The sequence below is a fragment of the Argiope bruennichi genome, chromosome 6, assembly GCF_947563725.1.
Source record: "Argiope bruennichi chromosome 6, qqArgBrue1.1, whole genome shotgun sequence".
Lineage (NCBI taxonomy): Eukaryota > Metazoa > Arthropoda > Arachnida > Araneae > Araneidae > Argiope > Argiope bruennichi.
In genome coordinates, this window is record NC_079156.1 from 8,648,556 (window position 1) to 8,673,353 (window position 24,798).

The 24,798-nt window shown below is 29.0% G+C and overlaps 1 protein-coding gene across 1 annotated transcript in view; it reads left to right on the forward strand.

Annotated features, from left to right (window-relative positions):
• The first annotated feature begins 7,573 nt into the window (after positions 1–7,573).
• Positions 7,574–24,798, forward strand: part of LOC129972247 (E3 ubiquitin-protein ligase znrf2-like) — a 50,947-nt gene continuing 33,722 nt past the window's right edge. Inside the window, exon 1 of the mRNA XM_056086309.1 lies at positions 7,574–8,262. Within this exon, the coding sequence (XP_055942284.1) occupies positions 7,917–8,262 (346 nt within the window). The 5' untranslated portion in view covers positions 7,574–7,916. The remainder of the gene's footprint in view (positions 8,263–24,798) is intronic.

Below are 24,798 nucleotides of genomic sequence, written 5' to 3' on the forward strand. Positions count from 1 at the left end.
TACAACAAATTCAAAAATTCGGCCATATTTGCCACCTCAATTTCGACCACTGGCATTCGATTCATTACATAATCTTTCCCATCCAGGTATCAAAACCGCAGTAAAGTTGGTAACGTCTCGAACCATTTGGCACGTCTATGAAGAGGGATGTTCGCACTTGTGCTAAAGCGTGCATGCCGTGCAACGTTCAAAAATTCATCAGCGTACATCAAACCCTGTTTCTAATATAGCGGTTCCAGATAATCGGTTCGAACATATTCATGTCGATTTGGTAGGTTATTTGCTACCTTCAGATAGTTACCAATATTTATTAACTATAATTGATATGTTCAGCCGTTGGATCGAAGCCATTCCATTAAATGCTACAGCAGACATGGTTGCTAGAGCTATTTATACCCATTGAATCACGGGATTTGGGACTCCTAAATTCCTAACTACAGACCAGGGACGTCGAATTTATTTAGAGCCACTCTTATCTCACTAGCCACTTAAAGCCGCTTTAAGGGCTTGTCTGAGGGAGAGTTGCATCGAGAACTTGCCAAACAGTTCTGCTTGGTTTGCGTTCGGTACTCGGAGAGGAGTTTGGCACGACAACTGTCGAGTTGTTGTACGTCACAATGCTCCGACTCCCTGGTGATTTTTTCCATCATAAGACCAACCAAGACGATGCAAACCTGGGAGCATTTTTGCAAGAGCTCCGTACAAAAATTCGCGCCCACTAGCAATCATGGAGTAAAGAAATACTTTATTCCGCAGGAGTTAAAAAACTCCACTCATGTTTTCATAAGCCAAGACCATGTCAGGCCGCTACTGACGCCTTCACATGAGAGGCCATTTCCAGTATTAGAAAGGAAGGAGATTTTCAAAGTGGAAATAAGAGGTCGGAGGAATATCATTTCCGTAAATCTCCTGAAACCAGCTTTTCTTCTTAACGCAGATGGATCAGCTATGTCTGTAGTAACGCCAGCAACTTCAAGAGACGTGACAATCGCATCAGCAACAGCACCTACGGAACAAAGGAAGTCTCGCTCAGGCCGACAGGTTAGATTACCAGAAAGGCATCTCACGTAACGTTACCACTGGAAGAAGGGGGTACTGCTGTGGCGCGTAATGTCAGACAGGAGTACCCTGCACAGTTTCGTCCGTAAATGCAAGCTTTGACTGAGAGGATGATCAGCGTTCTTCACATACTCCGCTACTGGCTTCAGAGGTCGATGGACACCGATTAAGTTGAGTTTGTTTTTTATGGCACAAAAGCCATCTGTGGCTAAGCTGTGGCAGATGGACACCGATTAAGAGATTAGCGACAATATAAAATATTTTCAATTATATGTTCCTACAGTTTTGATGATTTTTCTTCTATCAATATAACTTCTGATTCCAATGGAAATGAATATTCTGTTATACAAGGCATTACATTTGAATTTTTTAACTAATCGATGTAAATTTCATACAAGTAGGATACTGTGATTAATGAGAGCTAAATGAAGTGTGAACGCTGAATGGTATTTGGTCATTGCAATTGCTCTCGTTTCAATCTTTTTTTGCAGGAAACTGAATTGTCCGTAGTTTATAGAATTTAAATTTGAAACCAGTATTATCTCAACTAAATATGCGTATTTGAGTTTATTTTCATAATGGTTAGCATCAAATTAATAAATGTGGGATAATGTGTCATTCCTTCATATTACTCAATGGGGACAGGACCATACAAAAATTCGATTTTAAAGTATGATCTAGAAAAGCTGTACAACATAGCAAGCTAATCAAAAGAACCGATACTTTTTAAAGCTAAAAATAATACTTTTAACATCCAAAACTTTCATGTACAGTTAAAAGAAATTTTTTTGAAAAAATTTAGTGGATTATAGTTCTAAATCTGGTTTAAAGAGTTTAAACATGCAATTGTAATAGATAGGATGCAGCATTTTAAATGTAACGTCTATAATAAAACCTGCGAATGTATCTAATGCGTATAAAGCTTTATTAAAAAAAAAAAATTTCCACTTGAAAAGCAATGCGAATGATAAAGACCAAAATTTAGTAAAGAAAAAAAAAAGAATTCAGAAATAAGTTTTATTTCAACATTGAGTTTTAATTAGAATTAATCAAAAAAAATTTAAAGACTCGATATGAAAAAACGCAATATAATAAGCAAGACTTGAGTCGTCTATTATGATTGGTAGCATTTACTCTGAATTGTATGGCAGCAATAAGGTACGCACAAAAAATTATTACTACCGGCAGAAGCGAGATTTTACATATTCAGGAACTAAAATAATAAGGTGAGTTATTGTAAAATATATAGTTAATATTTAACAAATTATTAGAGAATATACAGAAGAATGATTAACTAGAAAGCCTATTCTTAGAAAATGATGCATTTTAATTTTTTTTTATCTTTATATAAATAAAAATTATTCTGTCCAATTGCTTAAATGTTCTGCATCTAATCAGTAGAGCCGAATGCCACCAAATTTTGTACTCTTACAATTTAAGACAAGAAGTAATATTGTCAACATTTCGAAGTTCAAAATATATTACCAAATATTCAATTAGAAATCAACCAAAATTTCTCCTTTTTCTTTCAATTTTATCAGAGAAAGAAATCGTCTCTGAAGAAATATTGGGTTGGTGCATAATTATCAGGCGTTTCTTTGGCGTGTTATATTTTATTACAAATTTACAATATTTTATAAATTTATGAATGAAAATATTCTTTTAGGTTATAAAAATGCGTGTCGATAACCATATTCATATTCGTCATATTATGCTGTACCATTTTGAGAAAGGGTGGAAAGCGGCGGAGTCATTTCGCGATCTCAACGAACTTTTCGCTGAGGACACAATCAGCGAAAGTTGATGCAGGGAAGGGTTTGCCCGTTTCAAATCTGGCGGCAGTAGCTTGGAAGATAACCCATGGGGAGTTTGACCATCAGATTTCGACGACTAGGCACTTTTGGCAGCCGTGGATTGGATTGGATGTGATAATTTTCTGACGCAAGATTCTTTTCTAGGATATGCTGCACCGAAAACACAGTTAAGTTATCGAGTTCTATTTAGTTCCATAAAATTCATCGTAAAAATTGGTAAAACAGTAGGTAAAAGTATAATAGTAAATTTAAATTTCACTAAAAATTCCGATTTTTCTCAAGAACGGGAATAAATTTGTGTGAGGTCTTTCTGCCATAAGAAAAGACTATAATACTCCTATAAAATCAGAGGAGTTAAAAAAGTTGATACGGTCTCTGTAAAAATCGGAACACTCAATTAAAATATGGCTTATAGTCAGTGGAACATTACATGAACCGCACACATGTGGAGCTTCACCAAATAGTAAGTGTCTGTGTGTGATACATGAATGGCCGATACGCAGTCGAATTAAAATTACATCAACTTTCCTTTTGAAAGATGAAGTCCATGTAGTAATATGGGGTTTTACTTCGTGGAGTTTATTATTCACTTCTTGATTCCTGTCATTTTGCCAAGTCTTCAGCATCCACTTACTTAGTGCGCTCTTGATATCAGTATAATAAAGAGGCTGAGGGCGATACGTAGTAGCAAATTTAGCTGCAGTGTTTGCCTGTTCATTACCTGTTATGCCGACAGCCGTGGAAGGAGACGAAAACTTGACAACTCGAATGCTGGCCGGCAACTTCAATGTGGACCATTCAACCATAATTCGGTTATTGAAATAAATAGTAACTACGCTCTGGATTAATCATTTAAAAATGTTACTTTATGTTTTACTTTTTTTTCATAATAAATAGTGTTCAAGAACGCCCGATAATATCGTATAAAAACGCACCAACCCAACAGTTTCAAATTATCTTAAAATTAAAAATTTTACCATTTCAATGATGTTAATTTCATGTCTAGAAAAAAAATATAAACGCATTAAATTTTTTTAAAAATGACAAGATTAATTCAAAGCTTAAAATTTGTTTTATCATTTGTAATAATTTAACTATCTAAAAGCACGTATAATTCAATCGTTTAAACGGGGGCAAGAAAAGCAAATAAAATTAATGTTCTACGAAATAAAACGAATGTTTTCTTGCTAGCAAATAAAACGAATATTCGAAGTCAACAGCTGTTTCAAGCTGTGAGAAATTAACAAATATTTTAGATTTTTCTTTCAAACTTGGGTCGAAATTTTTCCGGAAACCTCGAGCAGTCTTATGATTAAAAATTTCACCTTTTCAATGAAATTCATCATTTTTGAAAAAGAAAAATTATCCCTTGTTGGATAATGTCAACCACTTTTTATTTTTTATTTTTATAGAAATGTCGTACATTTTACATAAAAGTATCTAGATAAAAATATACATGAAAGGATTTTTATTTCGAATAATAAAGGTTATATAAATTTCAATAAAATTAAAAATTTCTAAAACCCCTTTCGTAATGATACTCAAAAAAATAAAATGAGTTCCAAATTTGATAGCCATAAATCAGACGATTTGCCTTGTTCAGCATTTCTAATTCTTCCATTCTCCACGTAACATGATACAATTTACATATAATATGCCAGCCTACAAATATTGTTGATTAAAATTAGGAAAGATATTTTGACATGTCAAGATAAAAGGCTTAAGAAGGCAAATCAGCGACAAATTCCAATTGAAAATTTCAATAGCCAATATCCACAAAATAAAAATTTATGTACCAATTTCACTGATATTTTGCATTAAATAATTAACTAAAAATCAAAAATTTTAAACTAATTCTTTTAAAATTAGTTTTGACTAATTTAGAATAAAATTTATACCAGAAATACACTTTTAGTGCAAAATTTTATTTGAAAACCTTTATATTGGCTTTAAAGTTTCCAAGAAGAAAAGTTTAAAAATAGTTTATAAATTTTCTAAAGAACACTTGTAAACGTTTACTGCCTGAAAGTTTTATACTTACCTATCGATTCGATTTTAATTTTTCAAACTGATTATGAAAAACTATAAAATGCTTACGTTTTTCCAGAGATATTTCGAGTTCAAAATGTTACAATACTATAGCGATGAGAACATGATTCACAACAAGAATGTTTCGACTTAAAATTGTAGTATGATCTTGAAACTTAAAATTTTTCAAATGGCACCTCTTCCAAATTGGTATGGAATTTAACGTTGTTAAAGTATAATGGCTGACAACTTCGAAAAATGTTCGCTAAACGTTATAGAACTCGTTGACGGAATTCCATGATGTTTTTTTAAATCCATTCTAATTTTTTTTTATCATGAACAGATACCTTTATTAATGATGAATAAAGGTGACGCACAATACTAAAGGATAATCATATGAATTCACAAATGATTTTTTTTTTGGAATAAAGAATAAGCAAAATTGCTTACGTTTTAAATATTTTAATCATAGAACATCACATTCACAACATTAGTCTTTTCACTAATACTATTCTCTAAACAATATTTGCAACCAAGGCGAATATACCTTAGTTATAATGGTTTGGCCACGCTAAATATCCAAAGTGGACAATAAAGACCTATTCTCCCAAACTTAGAATAGTACTTTCCGTGAATGAATATTTTGTTTCGAAAAAAAAAAAATCATTCAAATCAAAAGAAGATGTATGATGTTTAACGTTCAGTTGTAATTATGCCAAGACTTAATACAGAAATTGAGCCATCTTGCGGCATAATAAAATTGATCCACCGGAGCGTTTATTTTCCCTCTCTCCCCATTTAACATACGATGCTCTCAGTTACGGAGTTTCCAATTCTCTTTTAGTATTTGCAGAAGCAGCTGAATGGTTTTTCCCGCTGCCATTTTAACTCTCATGCAAATATTATATGCCGGATGCTCTCTTTGAGGAAGACAATCTATCTGAAGATGCTAATCATTTGAATCAATTTCGTCCAGCTATTCACTGATGACTTTCTACAAGAAAGCATAATTTTCGAGCAGCTATCGAACAATTCTTGTCTAATGCGAACTCCTAATGAAAACTCAATGGTAAAATATTCACTGATACTGAAATGTCCACTTCAGAATAGTATATTTTACAAAATAGCTTTCAACATATTCCACTCACCTAACAGTTTTCCTATTGATTTACAGCTGACGGAAATGTCAAGATTTGACATCATTTTAAAACAGATACAAAATACAAATACCTAGTGCTTAAATTTCTCTTTCTCCCTAGCGGCAAGAACAATTTTTATGAATTCTTGGAATCACCTTTATAAAAATAGCAAGATTATCACATAAAAGAACAGAATAGACAAGAGCATAAATAGTTTGAAACAAAGTACCAACAACGAAGAAGAATATCGTATTAAAATTTTCAAACCATTAATAATTGTACGGTTAAAGTATACGGATTCTATTGCTTCGTTCATGTACAGTCTTAAAAAAGAAAAATAATTAATGGTTCTCAGGATACATGAAGACAGTGAAATTGTCCATTCTTTTTCTTTTTCTTAAAAGTAGGTTTTCACTCAGATAGTTATAAGATTCCAGTTAGTCACGCATGGGCAAAAAGATTTGCGCATGCGCTGAGAGAGCAGTCAATAGTAAGGTCTTGTCCCGACGAGACAAGTACCACAACCAATGATAGACCTGCCTTTGTGGTCAGTCAGGATTGACAGTCTTTTGGCTGATCAAAACCGGCATCTAATTATTCTATTTTTTAATTCAAAACCAATTCAGAAAAAATCCCAATACTAGGTTGTTAAGAAAACAGGACATTAAGAGAAATTAAATAGAATTAAAAAGTAGTTTGTCGATTCCACAAAATCTAAACGTTCGATCCGAATCTCAACAATTTGAAATTATCCGTGCAATGTAGTTTTAATGTTTTTTCGTTTGTATTTAGAATACTCTGTGGTGAAAAGCTTATAAGCCAGTTAACAGCTACGAAACATGAGCAATTGCTTTTGTCTAGTAGTCTTGTTACTCGGCTGCGAACCACAAGGTCCCCGGTTCTATCCTCGCTCATAACAATTCGCTACATTGGTGACCCGATCAGTTCAATCAGCCACAACTCGGTCTAAAGTTAATCAAAACTATGATTATTATTACTTTCGGCATTCATATCAATAAGGAATATATATTTTTAAATTTCTGGAGTCATTCCTTTTTAAAAAATGATGAGCAGAACAATCTTATGCGTTAAAGGTAAGCAAAAAATATTTACAACATCCCGAATTCTAGAAATGAAATCATTTTGGCACCCGCATGAAATCTAATATCAAATGTAGACTGTGGTAGGATAATTCTATTATACACGATTACTCAAAAGTGATATTTCTGAAGATGAAATATATATATATATGCGCAATTTGTAAGGGGCTTATAATGTGTTTTTATTTATCAAAGTGTTTTTTAAATTGAGTGGTGAGGAAAACTTTCATATTTTTATTTTTTATAGGGCATATGATATTTATAAGACTGATGTCGAAATTAATTTCGATTCCATAATTACGTAATAATCTTTCAGTGTGAATCGGTTTGAACCAGTTGGATGTGACATTTCCTTATTCTAATCCAATGACGTATGTTTACTTTTTGTCGCCATCTGCTGATGGAAGCATGAACGAGAACTCTGATCCATTGGAAAGATTGCGAAATTTTCGCTCTATGTTGTAACTGGTACTACGTCCGAGAAAACTATGTTTTGGTAGAAGCTATAGATCTACTCAACCGCAGAACGAAAGTTGAAATTGTTTATTTTGCAGGAATCAGGAAAATTGAGCTCTCCTAAATTGTTCTCTAAATACTTTTATAAATTTCCGAAAGTGTATGTATTGTATGAATCTCATTATGAATTTTTCTTCAGTTAGCTTTTTATAATTCGAATGTTGATTGCGTTGGAAGTGAATTCGAACCCATCGTGTCTTCCATGTGTTTTTTCATGCAGTGGAAAAGAGTTGTTTCGGTTTTAATAGTCTTTTATCGAAATGGGCGCCAAGCAGAGTTCAAACAACAACAATCCGCGGGATCAACCTGGGTCCAGTGGATCCCCAATGGCTAGTACATCGGGATCGAGTGGCTTAGGACTGTTAAACCTTCGCCAAAGAGATGGTGGTAGCAGTTCAAGCAGTAGCTCCGATTCCCGACAAAGAGCAAGGAGCTTATCAAACGTTTTAAATGGACATTCTGGACAGCCAATTAGTATTTCGCCGCACCATGGGGCATTTGAAATATCTGGATCGCCCGAATCGGACAGAAATGTGCCAGTGGAAATACCTATCAGTCGCGTGTATGCCGCCCATTCATTGCCTGTGCAGCTGGTTTCGTTCCATGGTAAGTTGTCAGTTGGTATTTTCCCTTTGTTTTTCTTGCTTAAAATAAATAAGTTAAGTTTAGAATGCGAGAACTGTGATCTGTTGCAGTAATTGAATTGGACAGAATTGTTATCTTGATGTATCATGTGTTGAATGTTGACATGTGATGTTTATGAAGCATTAAAATGAAAAGTACTAATACATGGTTTTAATTTTTTTATCCATTTCGTTTCATCATATTATCATTAATAAGCGTCTTTAATGTTGTCATTCAAATTAGTGTATACTGGTTCTTACTTAAACCATTGCGTATAAACTTAATATTTTGTAACTTCCAAAATGTTATGTTAATTATGTAAGATGGTTCAATCTATAATGATAATTAAGATGTTTGTGTTGGTGCTCTGCAGGCCAGGCAGTTTGATTTACAGCTACCAAATTTTAGACGTGTGTACATCTTGGAAGGTGGGAATGTGCATTAATTAAAAATTAAACTGAATTTTGAAGTTTTTTTCTTCTTTTTTTGATAACTTCTAAAACTCTTATTGCATAAAAATAAATTCTACACTGTTTTAAAAATTTAAAAAAAAACCTGTTTTTTTTAATTATTTTAATAGTTGTATGAGTGTTTCTGAATTTTGGCAATTTTTCAAAAAGTATTGTCTTTGTCAAATTTATTGCTTTGTTATTCTGAAATTCAAACCATTTTCATTGTTTCATCAGCTATTTAATCATGTGATTTTTTTTTTCTTTTGTTGAAAATTAAAGTAGAAAGATTCTGTTTAATGTCTGTGATTTACAAGACAGATAAATAAGTGAAGTTACAATGTTGCGGAAATTAGAATAAGTGGTTATTTAGGCCTTTAATGGCATAGGACTGGAGAGTCATAGGACTCTCCATTTAAAAGATTCATTTATAGTATAAATAGAACTTAAGACAATTAAAATGATGCTTCTTTAATGTTGAACAATTTATCAGAAATTAATTGTAACCAATATGTTGAGCAAATCAGCTGATTGCGAGGGCTGACATGTGCAGGAATAGTTAAATGTTTGTAATAATAAAATATGACTTTTGGAAGTAATTAATAAAATATAATCATTGTGTATATTCCTGACAATGGATGAGGGAAATGTATTCATATCTGTGGATAATTTGCATTATTTGTATATCATTGTATATCATCAGTGGAAATCCAAAACAGTTTGAGGTATTATTACATCAAGCAATTTTTAAAAAGTTATGAAATTAAAAAATTTTTAATATATAATTTATTACATAATATGTCCAAAAATAAATGGAATATTTTGGAATGGTATTTGATAAAAGTGAATGATGAATATAAGGTAGGCTATTAAAAAAGTAAGAATAAAATAGAATATTATGAATAAAATCATTAATTCATAAGATTGAAACTTCAAGACCTTGCACCATCAAATTGTTTGTTTTACCTATTTTGTTTTTGTTCTCATCTCTTTTTTATGTAAAGGCAGTTTCAAAAGAGATCTGAAAATTTCTTCTGACTAATTCTTGAAAATATCAAAAATTCTTTTCTCTTTAGATAATGGTTTAAAAAATTCGTGTACATATCTTTGACAATATATTATTTTTATTTTCAAAAGTTCATTTAAAATTTCTAAGTATTGTTCCAGTTTTGTTAAGAAGTATAAAGTAAATTTTTACTCTGATCAATTATTTCATCTCTATAATGGTAGATATTTATCAATTTTTCATAAAGGCATTTTTGTTATTTAGTATATATATTTTTGTGTGCTAATATATTTATTAATCAGTGTTTTATATGCTTGTGAAAACAAAACTTATTTCTGTTCCTAAGAATGAATAAAATTAATCATGGGAATGTAAGGGTTTTTGTTTTGATTATTTATTTTAAATAATGATTTTTTTTGTTTATTTTTTTAAAATCTTTTAACTGCTATGACAAATATTTTTACTAGCTAATGTGAGCAATCTTATAGACTGTTTTAAGAAAATGCTATAAAAAATAGTTAACATTTGCATTTTATGAAATGCTATGAACATTCTGCAAATATTAAAATATTTTAAAAGTAATTTAAAATCATTCTAACTACCTTTTGGTGACCATCTTGTTCATTCAGATTTTTGACAGAACTATCAACATGGACTATTATACAAGTGAGGTAGAATGCATCATTTTTAAATTTTATGTTATTTGATACAACTAAACACAAGACTTTAAATGAATCCCTCTACTAAAAATTATTGCTGTACAAATTAAAAAGTATAAAAATATGAAATAAAAGTGGAAGTGAAAATCATAGGAAGGAAGGAATGAGGTTTGTTTTCCGGCGTATGCTCCTGAACGGATTCTTTTTCACATCAAAGTTAATGTATTAAAAAAAACTTTTTTTTTACATCGTAACTCTGGTTATAAAGTACACAACTGAATTTCATCATAGCATTAAAAATATCTTTACAGGTTGTGTACCAAATTAAATTTAAAAAAATTATTAAAATAAGAGGGAAATGATATGCGGAGAAAGTTATATAATTTCAAAAGTCATTTTTTGAGTTTTAAAATAATGCAAAAAATTATTTTTGTTAGATAATGATTTTGGAAGATATAAGCATTAATTTCCATTGACATATTGTAGCTATTACTCATGTGGCAATGGTCAAACCTGTTTTTGCATTTGATTAGGCTTTGTTTGATGCCTATTTGTATGATCTTATTATTAAAAAAATATTTTTTCCTTTGCCTTAATGAAATTTTTTTGTGACACACAGTGAACCATTTTACTAAATATTTTGTAGTTCTGTTAATTAGCTAAGCAAACATTAAATTTAATACAACTGTAAAATTTTCATCAAATATGCTTGAAATGTTCGAATGATGGTTTATTTATATTTGACAATAAATAATAAGAGTGATTTCTGTGCCATGTACACTAGGATATATATATATACACACAAAGATTGATATAGATAATAATGACAATTTTCTGCATTTTAGAAACATTTTCTTTGACAATTTTATTAGATATCCATGAATTAAGATTAAGTATTTATACAGTTTTAAAGTATTGTGCAACCTGCACATAGCATTTGATCATTTAAGTTAATTTTTGCTATCTTGCTGACAAATATGCTGTCCTATATAAAATAAGTCCTATTAAGACTTTTATAAAACAGCTAACTTGCTATCCATCATTTATGTCATTATTAATAATTGCCTTTTTATTAACATCTATTTATATTTTTGGGAACTTAAATTGATTAATGTTGATTTTTAAAAATTTAGATTTATAATTTGTTAAATAGAAAGAAAAGAAAAAAAAAAAAGACTGAAATTTAGAAAAATTAGTTATTTTATGATGTAAGACTATTTATTTATGAATTGGAATTTTTAAAAAATGCATGGTATTATTATAAAATTGAGAAAGGATTGTGCTTCTATTAACAAGGAAAATGATTATGTTTAAATTTGGTCATAAATATTTGTTACTTTTTTTGTGATGTAACAGGTTTACATTCTTATGGAATGTCTATATTTTAAAATCTGATATTTGTGTTACTTCCAGTCTTTACAGGAATTACATTACTTATGTTGCTTGTGTCATATTTTTATTTAAATTCCATAGGAATTGATACTCAAGTTTAATTTTTGCTTTTGCCATAGTTTTTTTTCCCGATTATTTCTTTATCTGATTAATTTAGAATATTATAGTTTGAATTAGTTCTAAATGTCAAAGGCTACTTTGGAATTATTCTTCCTAAAGAAATTTTAGAGAAGAGTAAGCATTGTATTGTGCAATGTAATCTGCATAATTTCTATGTCATGAAATCTCAAATAAAATATATAGTGTTAAAATTGTTGATATTGAAGTTGCATATACAATTACTGAAACATATCAGAAATTTTTTCTGAAAATTTGTTTAATTCATTCATTGTACAATTAATTAGTTTCAAACAATTCAGATTATCATTTATATTAGGGATCTATATATAGAACAACATCTTGCTTAAGTAATTTTATTTCAAATAATAAAATGAACCGATGTAGAATTGGGATAAGCAACATTATAGAAAGCTGATTAATGGTTAAATTATTGAAATCATTATTGTATAACAGTAATTGCTCTGACAAAGAAAATCATCCATCTTTTGTGATAAATAAACTTATTAAGAAATGTCATTACATATGAAAGACATGTAGATTTATGTCCAAATCAGGTGAATTACGAAATAAAATAGATTCTTTCTATACTCGAATCAAATAAAATTTCTAAAATATACTGTTTTATCTTAATAGCAGTAAAGTAGGGCTTATTGCACTATTGTACCAAAAATGTCCATTTCTAAACAGTTGATTTTGATTTTTTTTTTCATTCAGCTTTTCTTTTTGCAGATATTAATATTGATTATTTGTTATAGTGTTTAAAGTAATAAAGTTTGGTTATTTCTTTATAATTTTATATTATTGTTTTTACATTTTTATTCTTGTACTATACTGTAATGTCCATAGCAGATATTGCATATTAATTATCAGCTGTATATGTTGAATATTCCTTCTACTTAGCCAAAAAGAAATTTACAAATGCTTATTTTGGCACCAAATAAAATTTATTATAAAAAAGCATTAAAAAAAGATATTCTGAAATATTTGTTAAAATATTAAGCTATATTGTTAGAGTCATTGTAGATTATGAAAATTGGTTTTAAATTAGGGTAGTCAAAAATACAAAATTTCAGAAAACCCTCCAAATTTAAAACATTTCTGTTTAGATTCTGTAAAAAATAATTCTGTTTTGAAATGTAGATACTTGATAATTACTTGTATCTAATTTTATTTTTAACTGCATTATTTAAAAAAAAACTTTTGCTAAAAGATTAAAGCAAGAACTTAGCCAACCGTTTTTGAATTATTCCCGATGGTTCAATTCATCATTGTGTTTTGTGTGATCAACTATGGTTTAAAGATCCAATTCTTGAAAATCAAAATTCATATTGCAAAATAAAAATGCTATCACAAGACAATTTGAAATTTGCAATAATAGATTTCAATTTTTAAAAATTTAATTAATTTTTTTCACATCATTAAATTTTTGTCCATGTGCTGTAATCATTTTTATAATAAGGAAATAAGCCTTAAAGTTTTATTATTTTTATGCATGTTCTCATATGTTAATTAATATTTCTAACCCTTTGCACTTGGAATAGTAATTCAATACATAATAATTCACTAATTGAAAGACTTGTTTATTGCCCACCCCCCCTCAAATAAATTGTTTTGAATTAAATTTCCTCTAAAAATTAATCTACGTCTTTTTATCATTCTGTAAGTGTTTTAAACAATCAAAATTGAAAAATAAATAAATAAAAGCATCAAAATGATGTACCATTTTGATTGATGAGTGAGAGGCACCATCAGAAAGTAAAGGGTTAGAGGCACCATCCAGGTGCAAAGGGTTAATAATTATTAGAGATAGCTTTCAAGAAATTAAAAAAATAAAAATAAAATCCAGTATTTTTCGCATTTTGCTTACAAATATGCATTTTTTAGCAATATCAAAGTTGGTACTCTCTATGCAAGATATTGAGTATCGAATTTGAAGTTTTTATTCCTTCCTTGCATAAATGAAAGAAAATTACAGATTGCATATAAATGATATTTTATTCAACATGTTCAAAAGAGGCTGCATTTGTTTTTATTTTGACAAATTGTAAGTAAGTAACTGCTTTCTTTGAAATATGGAATTTATTAAAAGTGTGATAAGGACAAAGATTAAAAACCAAACATTAAAAAAGAAAGGTATATTTTAGCACCATACTGGATTTTTACTGCACCATAAATTTAGTTTAGCTTACTTTTAGTGAATTGTAAGCTTGTGGTTGCTTTGACCTTTGAATTGGTGTAATTTTATGCCCTTTTTTTAAATATAAAAATCTTAAGAAAAAAAGAGGGTACCTAACCGCGACAGTGTTTGCATCATTTAATTTAATTTAATTTTAAAAAATCAAATTTGTTAGTAATTCTAAAAGAAAAAAATGTTTTAATATAAAAAATGATAATCAGCAAATATATGTATTATTTGAACATATTTTAAAAATTGAATAATATTCAATGTACCGTTGTCAAAAAAAAAAAAAATGAAACGTTGTCCCTTTTTAAATGGCAATTAAAAAGGAACAACAATTAATTTTAGGTGTAGTGCTTGTGTGATGCTAAGTATGAGACAGGGTGCTGTTAAATCTTGAAAGAAATTTCATTAATATTTGCTGATAACATAATTTCAATTTGAAGAATAGATTTAATTTTGCTTTGTCCCAAATGCCTCTGTGTTTGCTTTCATTTCTTTAGTGCTTAATTTTTTAGTAGGTTTTTAAGATCGCCAACTTCAGTGATTAATGAGTTTAGTGGACATGTAAATAATGAAAGAAATTTAAAAAAACATGCAAATAGTAAAAGTTCAGAAGTGTAATATATTTTGATGGATAATTTTTATAAAAATTAGTTTTTTTTTTTTTTTTTTTTTTTTTTAAACAAGGATCTTTGGTTTATCCATTTTGGTAGATCTGTTTTCCATTTAAGAAATTCAGCCTTTTTTTCTTTTTTTTTTCTTTTTTAATTTTTCCCTGTATAAGTTGCACATTTTAAAAAGTATAATTCTTTATAGAGCATTTTTTTTTCAATTGTGCATATTATTACCTCTAAAGGTGTATAAAAGAGTTGGGTTACGATTAGAGTTGAAACTTTATATATTTCTCTCTTATTGCTTTTTTAAAATTTTGTTTTGTGTGTATTATTATATATTCTTTTTTTCTCAGCTTTTAATTTTATTTAATTTCGAACAGCTATTCAATGAAAAGTACAGAAATTCTTTTTTCAAAGTACTTGTGCTTTCCCTCTCTATATAAAATTGTTACGATAACTATGTGGCTCAGAAATCTTTCTTTATATAATTCTTAATGGCAACAGTCAAATGTAGACAAATCACTATATGAATATTTTAGATAGTTTTACTGAACATTTTTTAGGGTCATTTCATTTACCGATTCGTTTTTCTAATTATTGGAGAAGCAAAATATTAGAAATGTTCTGGAAAGGGTTTGCTGTGTCATCAAAAAGTGCATTAATTCAGAAGAAAGAAGATATAAAAAAATCAGGAAATAGACGTCAAACAGATTGAATGCGAAAATAGGCTGTTACTAGAGATGTAATAGCTATGACAGTCTATGTAAATTTTATGATTATATTTTCTAAAGTTATTAATTTCAAAAATAGTTTTTGAATTATTTTAAAATTTAAAAATTGCTTTTTTTTAATTATGTCAATTTTATTTTTGTATTGTTTTTTAAATAAGTTTTTTAAAATTTAATTTAATACCCTATCTGTTACATAGCTTTGAAATGTTGTGATGAAATTCAAACTCATCCATCAAAACATTTAATCGTTTTCTTTTGTCAATGTTACTATTGAAATAGTTGCCATCTTTTGATATTAATTCTGAGATAGGATTATCATTTACACTTTTATTCAATAGTATATGCACTTTTTAATTTGCGCGCACAGTATTTTATTGCAGATTGTTTCTTTATGTTTTTCTGTTGTACCAGAGAATAAGCTGAAATTAAAATAGAAAAAATCGTTTAATACCCTAAAAAGTTAATATGGGCGAATAGACTGGTCATCATAGACGGTTAGTTTCCTGTATTAATCATTTAACACGTTTTACGTTTGTTTCAATATCGTTTACGTTCTAAATTTGTTTCAGTTGATGAAATCCTATTTGAATTTTTTTAATAAAAAAAAAAGGGGGTTTTGTCAGTTTGTTAATTTTTTACTTTATAGTGTGACGCATACCATTGAAATATTGTTTTATTGTCATAACTGGATCTTTTTTTTATGTGGTTGCAGAAAATGCAATAGAACTCTTCAGAAGAAAAGTGACAAATCTAGCGGATTTGTCATTGATGTATGCACAAGAATTTTTTGAAATTGCGTGCTAAAGTTAATAACAAGGAAGAAATGTTAATATTTAACCCTTATCATGGCAAGATTGCTTTTTTAAAAAAAAGCAAAAAAAAAAAAAAAAAAAAAATGTATATAGGTAGCTTCTATACGCTTTAAAAAACATTAAAAAATAAAAAAAAATCGTGATATGATATGATATAAAACTAAGTTAAAAATTATTTTATAGTGGTAATATATTTTTATAAAGTTGTATGTATGGTACCTTTATCGTGGCAAGATTGCTTTTTTGAAGAAAAGCAAAAAAAAAAAAAAAAAAAAAAAAATGTATATAGGTAGCTTCTATACGCTATAAAAAACATTAAAAAAATCGTGATATGATATGATATAAAACTAAGTTAAAAATTATTTTATAGTGGTAGTATATTTTTATAAAGTTGTATGTATGGTATATTATACAAAATGAACATAAGGGTTAATGATCAAAATTTGAACCTTAATAAAGAATATATCGTAAGTTCAACTACCAATTTAATAATGAAGAAGTTATCTGTTTTCTGACTTTCCACTGATCGCCTGCGCTGATCATTTGTTCGCGCGTCTTATGTAATAACATTAATATTTAGCAGTGTCAACCAATTTTGATTATCACAGCAAACGAAAATATTTATGGTAAAGTATGGAGCATTCTAATTGGTTAATTATGTGCTCAAAAGAAAAAGAGGATGAAATCGCTTAAGTTGTTGGAGAGCTCTTCCAGAGTTATACAATGGAACCTCACTTAACGAGCGTAATTCATCCCTTGTAAAAGCGAAACAATCTTTCCCCATAGGATCATTGCAAAATAGGATAATGCGTCCCTTACTTAAAAAAAAATAGCAGCATTCTAATTTTAGCATTTAGCAGAAGGAGGGATAGCAAAATTGCAATCATTAATAACAAAAAGGCTGTTAAAAAAAAGAAAAAAAAAGTTATGATTTTTTAAAAAGAATATATTATCTACAAATATGATGGAAGGTAAAATAGATACATTTTTAATACAAAACAAGACTTAAATCGTTTTTTAAATTGCATTTTATGAAAAAGTTTATATGCAAAGCATCTTGAAATTTTGAATATATCTTATCTTAAGTGTTATAAAGGCAACTTGGGATATAATTTTGGCTTTAGAACTGTCTAATGTGATTTTCAACAGAATTTTGTGGAATTTTGAATATAAAAATGTTTAATTAGCCATAACTTTTTTGAAAATGCACTTAGATCTTAAATCATTGCTCTTTGTTGCAATTTCCATTTTTTTTTCTTTTTTAATTGTCCCAATATATTAAATCTGTTGACGCAAGATTTCTAGATTGATATTATTCTTTATTTTGAATCACATTGATCTTTACGTTAGCAGTAATGTAAGGAGACAGGCGACCATTGCCGACATAGCAGGGCCCGTGAACTTAAATATCAATTAAAAGTTGGCAAAATCGATATGCTGCCTCAGGGCTGACAGACTCTGTTATGGTACAGTGATGTTTTGGGGGCATGTGGGGCGGTGAAAAGAGCTGCTTCTTCGATTTTCCTGTTTTAAACATGTAGATAGATTATTTCACTTTATCTTTCTATGCATTGAATATGCAATTTGAAGCTAGTTTTACTATATTTCAAAAGCTGTAACATGCAAATGATTCCTTTTCTTTCATTATTTTCTATTGCTTTTCTCGTAACATCATTTAAGAGTTTGCTACTGATCTATTTACTTCTGAGCTTGATTCCCCCCCCCCTTCTCCCTGGATAATCCGTTTCGATTTTGATATTATGAGCGACTTTTTAAATACCCCCCCCCCGCTAGAAATCGGATAGTGAATTAATATCTTGCTATCGGCAAACCTTCGATTCTGTGAATTTTGTTTAATAAAAATTTTCTTAGTGTGGTAAACTGAATTTTATATACAATCTGGGAAATTTTTATTGAATAACCCTCAGAGATATTGCATGAATTATTACAAACATTATACACTATAGTGTAGTACACTTAAGATCTCAATGTTGAACGATTCCACATTCTATATTCATATTTTTTTTAAAAAAAAAACATGTTTATAAATAAGTTCAAATATAATCACTTGCATTTCAAATGAAAGTTTAAATTTAAGAGGAGATGACAAAATTAAGGAAATAATGTAATGAACAGAAAAATTTGAGGTTTCTAAATAATATATATATATATATATATATATATATATATATATATATATATAATATAATATAGTATATGTTTAGTTTAATAATAATTTATTAGAGAAGTCATTAAAGCCAAGTTACATAAAATGTTTAATTATAAAATTTCAGCAACCAATAAATTTGCCCGCCGAAACATCTGGTCGCTAAAGGCAGCTATTATTAATAACATAATCATAATTCATCAACCTCCATTCGTGGTAATGTAACTGGACTATAATTTTTCTCTTCTTTGGATTTTGTTAAAAATACATTTAGGAAAACTTGAAATCCTTTATTTATGTATTAAAAATGAACTCAGTTTCCATTTGTCATCTGATATTTAACTTGTATTATTTTGATTGATTCTGTGCATTGAAAGCGAAACAGCAAACGTAACTAAATTACTTTTCTTTTTAAAAGTAATTGAATTAGTTAAAAAAAAAAGTGAAAAATCCTTCTATATATGAAATTTTTTCAAACGTTCTTATTAAATCCAGTTATCCTTCACTTTTAATCCTCTTTGTTCGAAATCTGTGACCAGTTTTTCCTTTGAAAATACAAATTCTTTCAATCACGTTACGCTTTATGAGCTGCTTAATTCAGGTATTCGATTTCTTTGAAATTTATCATATAAGATTTATTTATAACAATCCGTCTTGGAGCTGCATTAAGTAAGCAATAGTATCAAGGACATTATTTACAAATGAGTTAATTTTACTAAGTAAATTCAAAATACATATTGAAATGAATCACTAGATAATTTTCTGTCCTTCCCCTAAAAAGAGATTCTGTGTGTTTTGTTTGGATCAGATGATTGAAAAAATTCTTTGTCGGCTAACTGGAATATGCGCCGATTCTGTTTTTGGCGAGGAATTTTCTGATACACTTTGTAATCGTAAGCCAGGTAAACTTTAAACTCAAGTGACTTTGAGGAAAATAGTCACCGATGCAATGACAAACGAATCGAATTAGAGATCTACTTTTTAAATTGAACGATGGCCTTCAAATAAAGCTGTTTCTTAAAATCGGAAAAACTTAAAACAAAATTAAATCATATCATTTTTTTCAATAAAATGTAAAAAAAACAAAAAAAACAACAACATTAAATAAGTTACTATTTTCTCTTAAAATAAGTGCGAGACTTGTTTATATTGTGTATTACAGTAATTATCTTGCAATTGTAACGAAAACCCTTCAAAGCGGTCACCCTCTCTGAGCTGAAATTTTCTCGGAATGAATGAATGGCTGCTCGGAGAGTTTTCACGGTAACTACAATAATGGATTCTAAATTAATTACCAAAAATTAGAAATTTATTAAGCAGTTACTTTTTATTATACAAATAAATGTTTTTTTAAAAAATATTATTTTTCCAGCACACTTTTTAATGAATGACTTCCTGATGATCTAAAAGCATTGTTTATCTTGATTATAGGTGAAGTTGTGAATTATTCTATTCTAAAAGAATCTTATTAATGTAACCTTATGAATATGTTTAAAAGGGAGGGAGGTGTTTCTTTATTCTTGTTTTTTACTAAAGGCATTGTTTGAACAATAGTCTGTTGTTTCTTGTCTCCAATTCAAAGTGTCAAAATATTTTCTTGTAAACTATGAGCTGCTTGATTTGCAAGTCTCATCCATAAGCCATCCATTGTTTTATTATTATTAGTAGTATTATCTATATGTGTGTTTACTTAAGTTTGTATTTTTATTTATTTATTTTTTTAACGGAAAGCTCATACCTACTTAATAGCATATAAAAGAATATATGCTAACTGTGTGTCGTGTATTGAGGGGGAGAAGAAGAAATGAAATCCGCTAACAATTTTCTGAAGGCTTTTGTTCTTACCACATTTTATTTAATCACATTTTATATTCATTCATCCAGAATGATGGATGAATATATCTTGTGTATGTTTTTCAATTTCTATCATACGTGTCAAGGATGCTTTGGAAAAGTGCATTTCTTAATATTACCGGTGGGAGGATCTGTAATTCTATGACGTTGTGAGAAATTAATAATTTGTTATGGTATATTAAAGTTCCAAAATTTATATATTACAGTCTCGGTTGAAAAGAATAACAGGTTTATGAAGCCATGCCAAAAATTCACCATTTCTGTACCCATCAGGGTGGCGAGAACCAGCCACCATACAGGAAGCGTCTCATCCTCATTTTGAGAGGCCCTCTTATATGGGTTGGGATTGTGGTAATTCATACTTCTCCACTAATAAATATTGATGTACCTTGTCCCATAATCACATTTTTGGATATTTCTTTTTCACTGTGATTGACTTCGCAATTTTGCATCGATCCGTAAATTGAAAATCATTTGTCTGAAATTAGCAATCTACCATCATGTCTCTGCTTAATGAAGTTTCATTTTGTCCCACATCAAAAGTTCCTTACAAAGAAAATTCGTCAAACTTGTAAATTAAATTATTAACACGAAAAAAAAAAGCCTCATTTATCCTCTTTATTAATTCGAATTGAAATGTAAAAAAAAGTTTGCATTTTTACTTTGAACATTTTAATTATTAAAAACACTTTTTTTTATTATTTTTTAAAACTTTTAATTAAGATTATATGATAATCTGTAACATTTTCTTGAAACATTGTTCGTACTTATAGTTTCAAATGCTTTTAGTATTACTTCAGTTTCTTTATTATCATTCTCATCGTTTATTGTATTCTCCAAAATGTCAAACTCCCCATCAACGTCGGGAAAATTTAATAAATTCTATGTCTTCTAATCTCATGTTTTGTAATAAGCAAATCGACAGATGGTCAACTCATTGATAGATTGAATCCGAAATTTGATATAGGATTGCATTTGTAATGATAAAATCCATAGGTAGAATTTCATCCATCTAGTGTTTTAAATTAGTTTGTATTTACATGGAAATCATCGCGGCATCGTAGACAGACTTCCTTAACAGGGATTTCTTCTAAATTTGAATAAAATCCGCAATTTAGATGTATATTAAATTTCATTTCTTTAACTCATCGCTTTTATCAATTCTGTTCATGGACATACATTATTCCAAAAATGTTTTCTGGAGGTGGAATTAATTTACAATTCCAATATTTTCTATTTTTATTCGTACACTAGAAAGTGAAAACTATCCCCAGTCATTGGTTCAGAGAAATAAAAATAATTTTTTTAATGGCGCCTCATCCTTTAGAGTTTATCTGAAATTTGATTTTTTTGCTTATTTATGGTTAAAGTATCTTTTTCTTTTCTTTTTTAAAATTTCAATCGTTTGATGAAAACATATTAAGGCGATGCTAATTTCTAAACTGACGAGCCCTGATTTACATTTTTAGATATTGGGTTTTAGATTTTTAGATATTTTAGAGATAACACAAAAAGGCTTCAATTGCCTCTGTTGTATGTAAGAGACAAAACTTTCAATCTGCAATTAAATGACACTTTATAATTTTAAGTATCAAACCTGAAATGTATTTTCTCAGTATTAGCTCAGTTTTGATTAGTTAACTAAAGTATCTTCTGAAATTTCCTATTAAAAATTTCTACCTAAGACAATATGCTGTTTATTGCGATAACATGTTCGTTTGGTTTCATTTTCCTGGAATAATCATAAGTATGTTGAGTATTAATGAACTTTTCACATTTTAGATCTGAAATTAACTTTTCACCTTTCTGATTGCCGTTGAATATTGCATCTACAATTTTATCATGAAATGTTATACCTCACTGTTATATAATGTTTATTTTTTAAATGTCTTTGGCAAGTAAAACTAAAGTTACCTAAGATTAGAAAAGTTAGGCTCACACACAAAATAGGACACATGCGTTTATGACGTCACTGGAGAACAACATTCATTTCTTCCAACGTTAAGTAATATAATAAATAACAACATTTGTTCTTGATTTTTTAAAAAAGACTTTTGAAGTTAAAAGAGTCAAGAGTGTGAGAAAACTAATATTTGGAATATTTAATTAAAAAAAACACATCCTTTTCTTTTATGTGATATATATGCAAAAAATGAGATAACCTTATTATAATTTTAAAAATCAACAAATTATATTGAAGAAACGAAAGTCAGGATAAAGGAGCGAAGGAATAGTCAAGAATAATTTTAGTTACGATTGCAAAATACACATTCGGTAAATAGCAGAATTTCTTTTCACTTCTAAGTTAAGTAAGGGTCTTTTAGAATCACCCAAACACGCATACATACTATCTTTAATATATATAAACATCTCGTGAATATAGAGACATCCAATAAGAGGTGTGTAACATATTCTGTGCAAAAACTACAGATTAATTTACAATAATTTTTTTTTAAATACGCATTCTCTTGAGTATGCAGTTTCAATTTCTAAAGGAAGGGAAGGAAAAAAAAATGTTCATATTTATGGTATTACTTATTTGCATAAACCGGGAGAATTTGAAAATTTTCTGCCTAATACTGAGTTTAGGAAGCAGGTTTTTTTTAATTATCATTTTAGTGATTACCAAATTGAACATTTCTTGTCAAATTCTTTTACCAGAGCGATAACATTGCTTCTGCCAAATCAAAGGCATATCAACATATAAAAGATTTGCGCTGTAGGTCCTCTTACCATTATGAAACCTTTACCGATTGTGAGTTTTGAAGAGTTCAGGATTTAAGTAGACTCAAATGGAATGCAGAGAGAATTTGCGACTGCAATCGTCAAAAAAGCTACAAGAAATGCGCGTGCTAATAATAATGCACGGGCCGTTTAATAACTCCTCGTTTTTGTATAAAAGAAAAGTTTTTTTTTTTTTTTTTCCCCAGAAATAAACGATTTATTTTAATAACAGCTCAGTTTTCCCACTGTTGGATTATATATGATCTTGTGTTCGAGAATCGAAAAACCGCATATTGAACTGAGTATGTGTACAGTAATTGAATTGTGATTTTGTGATTAAGCCTGTAGACCTCCCCCCCCCCCCCCCTCCCAGGGGAAAAGAAGAAACATCTTGTTTAATTTGGTTCACCCTGTATATATATCGTATCTTTCTAACAATATAGTAGTCAGTTTTTATTATAGTGTTGGTAAATTGTTATATATTTGGGTATATTTGAATTGGAATAAATTATAGCAAAAGCAAAATTTATATTAAATATCCTTGATTAGAATATTTCCGTTTCAGTAGTTATAATTTAAGTTTCAAACTTCATTTTGCATTTGGCATAACCGCCTATCATTAATGAAAAAATCAATTTTTAACTAAGTCTATGACGTTTTTGTCGATCTTTTTATGCAGTGAATACAAGTGCCTAGTACTTTATCAGAAATTATTGTTCTGAACTTTACAGAAGATAATATTCTTCTTTAAGTGTTCCTCTGTAACTGATTAACTTCTTGATCCTTCATTTCATTTAGATGTCAGATTTAATCTTAGAGTTTTTATTTTCATTTTTTCTTCTTCAAAATCAAACGGTTGAGCTTTTAAATCATGGCAGCATGGCTGTCATTGAAATGCTTAGAGCAAATTCAAGCATTGTTAAAAAAAAATAAAAATATTTTGGATTTATAAATTTAAAATATTAAAAATGAAGATGTTTTCAGTAATGTATTGTCACTCAAAAAAGTATTGTGCACTATACAAGCTCACTGAATTTTATCATAATATGTTATGTTGCTTAAATATACAAATAAAACAAATCATAGTAGCGCAAACAAATTTCATATACTAATGCAATTATGATTACAGTTTTTTGAAGTAAAAGAAATCAATCTGCTCAAAAAGGTATTGGTACACTTTCCAATAAGTTAAGATTCCAGTAAATCAAATATATATGCATGCAATTTTATTGATGTACTGTATTTGTTTTTCTGAAATCATTGGAATTAACTGGTCGGCAGGTACTTGATTATTTTCGATCTGCTCCCCTCTCCCCCGTAACAGATGTATTTTGTTAAGATTCTGTTTCCACTTGTAATACTTTTTATTTTTAATTTCCAAGTAAAAGCTTTCAAGAAATTCGACAGAGATTTTTCCCTCCTCTTTTTTATTTACCTTAACATTCCCCCCCCCCCATAAAGTCAAAAGGTTGTTCTTATCTTTTTTATCTGCACGTGGAATACTAAACCGTGGATTATGCAATGAAATTTCGAAGTTATGAGATTAGTAACACACCGTTTTCTTTACAATGGTATTTTATAGAACATTCTTTGGAGATTAAAAATCTGGTTTCTACCGAATGTGATAATTGGATATAATTACGCAAAAAGGTTTCTTTGTCACGTTTTATTTTTGAAATAGTTTTTAAGATTCTTAACTTGTATGCCAAATATAATACAGGATTTACAGAAGTTAAATGAACTGTAAAGAAATCCAAGATGAATAATGAAAACACATATAAATATAAGGAACAACACATCTGACATGC